The following is an 8054-nucleotide window of genomic DNA, read 5'->3' on the forward strand; positions in this document are numbered from 1 at the left end:
GTGGACCACAAGGCAGGTGTGCAAACAGACAAAAGAATATGGCATGGTTTAAAATCAGGAAAGGTGTGCATCAGGGTTGTAACCTCTGCCCTACTTGTTCAGTCTGTGTGCTGAGCAAATCACCAGAGAAGCTGGATGACGTGAAGAAGAACGTGCATCGGGATTGGAGGAAGGCTTATTAACAGCCTGAGATACGCAGATGGCCCAGTCTTGCTTGCTGAAGGAAGAACTGGAAGCACTCTGCAGTTCAAGGATTGCAGCCTTCGGAATGGACTACCATTCAATGTAAAGAAGACCGAAATCCTCACAACTGGACCAAGACGTAACATTATGATAAATGGAGAAAAGACTGAAGTTGCCAAGGTGCTTAGATCTACAGTCAATGCTCACGAAAGCAGCAGTCAAAAGATGAAAAGATTGGGTAAATCTGCTACCTAAGACCTCTTCAAAGTGGTGAAAAGCAAGGATGTTAAAGTGCACCTGACTCAAGTCATAATATTTTCAGTTGCCTCATATGTACGTGGACATATGCATGTGAAAGTTGGACACTGAACAAGGAAGACCAAAGAACAATAGATGCATATGAATTGTGGTGTTGGAGAAGAATACTGAAAATACCAGAGACTCCCAAAAGAACACACAGATCTGTCTTTGAAGGACAGCCAGGATGTTTCTTAGAGGCAAGGGTGGTGAGACTTCATCTCATACACTTTGGAGATGTTGTCAGGAGAGACCAGTCCCTGGAGAAGGACATCAGAGAGAGGGAAGTGAGCATTGGAACGGATTGTGATGATGTGTACAACTCTTTTAACAACCAATTTAACTATGGACGTGTTTGATATGTGAATATCATATCCAAAAAACTACTAAAAATACAAAAAGAAACCAAACTTGACCTATGGTTACCACAGGTGAAGGAGGGAGAGTTTTTGCTTAAGGAACATTGAGTTTGTGTTAATGGTGGTGGAATCATTTGGGAAAGGATATCAATAATGGTTGTACAACACGAAGAGTAAAACCAATGGTATTGAGTTATATTTATAGAAGTTGTTGAATTGAGAATGTCTTGTGTATATCTTTCCCACAATTAAAAAATAATAATGATTACATGAATAACAATGAGTGCAAAGAAGAAAATGTTGTAAAATTGATTGTACAACTCTTCTTGATATGATTTGTCTGATATGTGGGTGAAATGCCAATAAAACTGTTTAAAAAGAAGAAGAAAAGGACATTGTGCTTAGTAGAGGGACAGCAACAGAGAGGAAGGACCTCACAGAGATGGATTGACACAGTGGCTGCAAGAATGGGCTCAGATTTAAGGACAATTGTGAGGATGGTGCAAGAACAGGCGATATTTTGTTCTATTGCTCAATGGGGCGACATAAGTCGGACTGATTTGAGAGCACCTATCAACAACAACATAAATGAAATATGGAATGTACTCATCCAACAAGGGGCATTGGTGGTGTAGTTAAGCCTTGGCTGCTAACTGGAAGTTTGGTGGTTCAGATCCACCAGCAACTCCACAGGAGAAAGATGTGGCTCTACACTTCTTCCATAAAGATCTTTGGCCTTGGCAAGCCCACAGAGCAGGTCTACCCTCTCCTATAGGTTTAGTAGTAGGAGGTGAAGGGGCGAGGAGAAGGGATGGGAGACTCATATAATGAATGACGTACTGATGAGTCATGCTACAGGATGGATGGCTCTGGAAACATTATGGTCAGTGAAGAGTCAGACAGGAAGGTCACAAATTACATGATCCCATTTATGTGAAATGTCTAGAAGAGGCCAGTTCACAGAAAGTGCACGTAGATTAGTGGTTGGTAGAGATCGGAGAGGGGAAGGAAATGGGCAATTCTTTTGAGGATGACTAAGATGTTCTACAATTAGAGAGAGGTGATGGCTGTACAATTCTGTGAATATAATAAATATCCTTTAATTGTATGCTAAGGTAAGTTCAAATGTATTGCTACTAAGATTCCTGTTCAGATATGCAAGGGGTTACCGTATATACTCGAGTATATATGGTATTTTAAATCAAACACGCCTGAGATAGTTTACTGTGCCAGCCTGGCTGATAAACGCAGATGGGACTGACTGAGGGGCGGAGAGATGGATGGCTTGGTGAGTCTCGCCTTTCTTGTCTCTCGCTCTGTGATCATCGGACCAGGGTGCGGCTGCCTTGCTTGTTCTGTGCTTCAATTTAGAGGCTACACTGCCTGTGGGACGCCTAGCCTGTGGACTGTGTTGCTGTAAGCTGAGGTCCCTTTAAGACTTCTCTGGAGCTGGGGACTGGCAATTGGTGACCTGCCTTGTGATTGGCTGCTGTGCTGACATAGCCTAGCTCTCTCTACAAATAGAGGAAGATCTGGCATCAGATAGAGACTTGAAGGACTGCTAGTCTCTCAACTTTCTCTCATGGATGTGAGTTGCACTAAGCCATTTATAGTGCTTCTAATTTAACTGTTTATTTCTTGTATTGTATATTTATCTGTATATGATTTAACAGTTCATTTCTCGTTATATATCTAATTATCTTTATGATTTAACATTTCATTTCTCGTTATATATCTAATTATCTTTATAAATAAATATATTATATTATCAGGAATTTGGTTTTATCTCTCTAGAAAACCCTGTCTAACACACACACCAAAGATGTCTCTATGATAAGCGAATGGCTGCAAACAAGTTCTCTGAACAACTGTCTGAGCCTCATTTAGGGGCCTTAAAAAAACGTTCAATCCAAACAGTGGCTTTTCAGGAACGGCTGGACCTGTTAAACTCAACACAGCGAGCTCAGATTAGAAAGTTATGCCGACTCTCTTTTGTGATCCCAGATGGGTGGACTTGATAGAGCTTCTTGAAGGAAACAAGATGCTATCGTGGGGGCTTGTGAAGATGGTTTAAGACAATGGGACACTTTCAAAGCGTTGAATTTATGGTCCATGAGTTGTCACCATAAAACATTAGTTATGAAAGCACGTGCCAAAAGCCAGCAGCTACGACACCGAAGAGGGTGGATTCTACTGTAAGCACAATCCCCCTGGCTTTAACGAAGGTGTCAGTCACCACTGGCCTTCAAGGTGATTCCGACAGGTGGCACCCTCCTTGATGTCGGAGTAGAACGGCGCTCCGGTAGGTTTCCAACAGCTGATTTTTCAGAAGTCGGTTTCTTAGCTTTTCTTCCCTCTCACTCGACGTCAGCGCTCATTGTTAGAGAATACTGAAGAGCGTTCAGAAAGATTTAGCTTACGCGGTGGTTTGTAGGAAGAGACACGTACATTGACCAGTGTGTGGAAAAGGAGAAGCTGGGATATTTTTGGCCATGAAGAATGTGCTAAGAAATGAATCACTGACATGGAACGGTAATAGGGTCTCAGCAGGAAACCGGGCATATTTCAATTAGATCCTCGTTGTAGGGTTTTAACAGGGTATTGTTTCTGAAACCAAGAGATGGAAAGCCATGTGGGATTTTGTGCAGTACCTGGGCACTAGTGGGCAGAGGGCGTAAAGAGCTATCAGAGCCAAAGAGAACAGACTTCCAAAGAGGGACACAGCTAATGTGCTGAGACCCAGGTGGGAGGAATCCCGAGCACGGGTACTCAGACCCTGCCCTCCTCTCACCCAATCTCCTTCCTGCTGACGCCACTCCTGGGTGGATCCATTGGGATACCGGAGGGGCAACTTGAGAGAGGTCAGCCTCCAGGATACAGAGAAAGATGGCAGTAAGAAATAACCCCTGGTGGGATTCAGCTGCTAGCCAAGGTCAGCAGTTTGAACTCAGCAGCCGCTGTGCAAGGAAGTCATGTGGCAGTCTGCTTCTGTAGATTACAGCCTGGGACACCACATGCCAAATCTCCAAACTCACCACCATGAGGTCCATGCTACCCCTAGCAAGCCTCTAGGACAGGGTAGACCTGCCCCTGTGAGTTTCCAAGACTGGAACTGTTGATGTGAGTAGAAAGCCCTGTCTTTCTCCTGAGGAGCAGCTGGTAGTTTCAAACTGACCACCTGGTGGATCACAGCTCAATGCATAATCACTATGCCACCAGGGCTTCTCGGGAAACCAGGTAGGGCAGTTCTGTTCTGTTCTATCATCGCTATGAGTCTGAATCAACTCAACAGCAAACAGTTCGGTTTAGTTTAATATAACCACCGAGAAAATTCTGGCTCGATTTATCCCAACGTGTAAATAATAGCTTTCTCAAAGTTCCTCAGTATGGGGCAATTCTTCATCAATGAGGACTGGCCCATAGATTTCAGGGCATTCCGCATTACTGCTACCATACACTACACACCAGGAGAAATTCCAATCATTACAATCACCAAAGATAAATAAATAACCCTAACTATATGCTAGGGTATATGCTAGGAACCACTGTGGGGTTGAGGATTATACATGTTTTTACCTACGTTTTTCTACAAAGAACACATATTGCTGTCATGAAATAGAAATTGCCCCCTATTTTTCAAATAGAACTCGCAGGATAATCGAAGCTCCAGCTCTCAGTAAACCCGATTCATCCTCCCCCAAATAAGCTTGTTCATGACACAGGAAGGGAATAACAGGTGACTTGGCAGTATTACATGGACACTGGAATCCATTCGAAATCACCAACAACAGGATGGACGTAACCAACTCAGTTATTCTGTAACTACTGGTCATTCTTAGGGGGTACAAACAAACAAACACAAACTCACTGCCACTGTGTCCATTCCGAGTCACAGTGACCCTGGAGGGCAGAGTAGAACTGCTCCTTGGGTTTCTGAGGCTGTAACTCTTTAGGGAAGCAGAGAGCCTCATCTTCCTCCCTTGCAGCAGCTAGTGGTTTCGAACTGCTGACCTTGTGTTACCAGTCCAATACGTAGCCCACTGTCACCAGGGTTCACGGCTTCTGACAATTCACAGGTCAAGTACCAGATTGCTGCTGCCTTGACATAACACTTTAAAAGGAAGGAAAGCATGTGCGTTGGTTTCAATGAGATGGGACACTGGTAAAGCCCTAGTGCTCTAGTTGGAGGACCTTACTCCCCGCTCAGCCCGGTGCAGAAACCAGCACTGGCAATTTTGACAAGTGATTTGGGAAAACATTGTGTTTTACTTCCTATATTATTTCCTTTCCCCCAGGCTCAAGCAGGAAGCTGGGCCTTTAGTTACTTTGTCTGGGGATTTTGTCCTTACAGGGAAGAACAAGGCATTCAATAGGCTGTGGGTGAGGGGGACACATCTTAATGTCAGGGTTAAGGCAATGGTGTTGAGCCTTGCACCTCCAAACAATCAGGGGGACCACCTTTCATTGCATCTAAGCAGTCGTCCATTGTAAAGCATGTCCTAATTTCAGATGTTAAAACACAAAAATGGTATCCTAGGGTCAATAAAACAGTATATAATTTAAGGACATGTTTAAGTTTTTTTTTAATTAGAAGAGTTCATTTAATAAACTTATGCTGCTGACATCAGTTCAAACCAACAGAACGTTGGAGCAGCACAACTTTTAATATGGAACAACCCCCTAAATTTGCATACATTTTGATCCAACAACTGGATCCTAAGATGTGCCTCAAGACAATGACTAGACCCATGTGGAAAGGTGGACAAGGAAAGCGTTCTGTGGCCCTGGGCTCTCCTGGGTGTCAGTCATGGCTGGTATGTGTCGGTTTGGCTGAGCCGTGATTTTCAGTGGTTTGCTTAGTTAAGTAGTGATGCAGTTTGGCTGTTATGTAATGAGGTAACTTGGAAGTTATAGATGATGTCATTATCCCCATGTTGTGATCGAATGCAATTATCCTCCACTTGCTGTGTGTTGTAAATTCTGACCTCTACGGGTTACTGTGGCAGGATGAGGTTATGCCGATGAGGCCTCTGTGTCACCTCTCATCTTATAAGATGGAAAAGGAAATGAAAAGAGAGGGAGGGGCCTGACTACCGTCAAGAAAGAAGAGCCAGAGTACAGCATTCTTTGGGACTTGGGGTCCCTTGCGCTGAGAACCTCCTAGACCTAGGGGAAAACTGAAGACAAGACACAGGAAGAGCTCCAGAGAAGGGGGGGCCCACAGATGCCGAAAGGAAGCAAAGGCCTTTCGATAGAGCTCCCAGAGAGAGAACGTCCCTAGCGCTGGCCCCCATGGAATCACCCCCTAGCTTCCTAAACGATGTGAGAATAAATCTCTATTAAAGCTTTCCACTTGGGGTACTAGATATCGCTAAGATCCTAGTGAAACCTGGAGATACGCGAGTCTTAAAATAGAAGACTGCAGAATTCAAGTGTGGTATTTCCTTATCACAGAAAACTCCAAAGAATGAAAGGCAGCTGACACCTTGACAGGCGTTCGTGACGTAGTAAGGAAAAGCAGGTTATGAGCCATAAGTAAAATCTTTTTTTTTTCTTTTTCACTTTCTAAAAGTTTGAAGAAAAAGAATTTCCAATGGAACATTCACTACCTAGTCCAGGAACAAATTCTCTATAGCCGTAGAATCAAGACAATTCCAAAGATGCACTGCTTGAATTTCTGAAAAAATGTTTAACACAGAACAGATTGAGCATGTACTTCCCGCCTGATCTAAACCCACCTGGGGTAGAAGCCCCTCCTCTGTCATGTTAGCTTTGGTTTGCTCCACAGGAGGCAGCGCAGTCTGCTAATCAAACGCCAGTCACACAGCAAGTACTTGTTGAGCTCCGGCGATTCCTTAAGGAATCATTGGAGGTGATTCCAGTGCCTTCAGCTGGAAGGCTGAAGTCTTTTGACCCCATTTCCTTTTAGTAAAGTCTTCAGTTAAGCCTGAGGGAACCAGCTGAGGCATTCGGCTAGAGATGGACTAAGCCAGTGTTTCTCAAACTTTCGGAGCACATAACCCACCCCACAGGGGAAGAGGGGGGCTGATTCCTTAGGTCTGGGGTGGGCTCTGAAACTCCAGAGAAGCGAGAAGCTACTCAGAGATGTACGTGGGTTTTGCTAAAGAATACTCAAGGGAACTGACCAACTTCTCAGTCCCGTCTGCATCCTGGCTCCCATTCTTTCACCCCAACAGAAGTTAGATTTCACAAATGTTTAAAAACTCCAGAAGCAGCAAGGTACTGGGCCGGCATTGGAAGGAATGACTTTTCACAATGTTCGAATCCCACCGTCGGCTGGGCTTCCTTTTATTCTCGTCAATAATCAGTGAAACCACGTTCAACAGGCTAGCATAACGGTGCGGATGGCACGGTGGGCAGGAGCATAAGGGGACGGCTTGGCAACCAGTGACCACCACCGGTTTATGAATGGGGCTTCAATCCTTCCCAGCAGCTTAGACGGGACAGACGCGCGGGACTTCTAAGGCAATCACTTGGGCTCTCCTGGCCTCCTGGCACTTGCCCGGCCTCCTCCCCAGGAAGGGCTGCGGCCTAAAGCAGAGTGTGCAAACCCCCCAGGCTAGAGAGCCTTCGATTCTCAGAGTGGCTGAAGCCCTCGGAGATTTCACTGTGAACTTTTCCTCCAAACTCAGTTCCATAGTACAGCTAGAGGGACGGTTGGAAACATTGTCTCCAAGCTGCCTGCGAGCCCCCAGACCGCGGGAACGCTTTGCTCTCAGGGAGGCGGCCAGCCACGTGGAGATCAGGTATTCATGTGACCAGCGTTAAGACAAACTCCGTGCCCCCATGGCACTCTGACCCGAGACAGGCGCCGCCACAGAAGTCCAGCAGGTTGGATTTCTCTCCCGAGAGGCACGCTAAGGGGTGCGGACACCCATCCCCACCCCAACCCTCCAGCCAGCCAGCCTGGGGGTGCCGGCTGGCCCTCACCCCGAGCGAGGGTCTTTTGGAAGACGGCAAGGCTGGGCTTGGAAGTTTCCTGCAGCCCCTCAAAGACGCGAACGCGCTCCATCAGAGGGGCAGGCGGGGGTACCCTCAGCGTCCCCCCCGTGTCCCCAGTCCCCGGGCACTCACGATCTCCGCCACGATGAGGAGCCCCGGCAGGGTGCGGAGGAACTCGCGGTCGTAGGCGAAGCTGCTGCTGCTGGTGGAGAAGTTCTCGGCGAAGGAGCTGGTGGTGGTGGTGACCGTGTG

The 8054-nt window shown here is 46.1% G+C and overlaps 1 protein-coding gene across 1 annotated transcript in view; it reads right to left on the reverse strand.

The window, feature by feature from the left end:
* Positions 1-8054, reverse strand: part of CMTM8 (CKLF like MARVEL transmembrane domain containing 8) — a gene marked incomplete at its 5' end in the record, with an annotated part of 101392 nt that extends 93338 nt beyond the window's left edge. Inside the window, one exon of the mRNA XM_004704049.3 lies at positions 7935-8054. Coding sequence (XP_004704106.3) covers positions 7935-8054 — 120 coding nt within the window. The remainder of the gene's footprint in view (positions 1-7934) is intronic.

This window comes from Echinops telfairi, unplaced genomic scaffold (assembly GCF_000313985.2).
Source record: "Echinops telfairi isolate 266 unplaced genomic scaffold, ASM31398v2 ScPeMD7_7420;HRSCAF=8458, whole genome shotgun sequence".
In the NCBI taxonomy this organism is placed as follows: domain Eukaryota; kingdom Metazoa; phylum Chordata; class Mammalia; order Afrosoricida; family Tenrecidae; genus Echinops; species Echinops telfairi.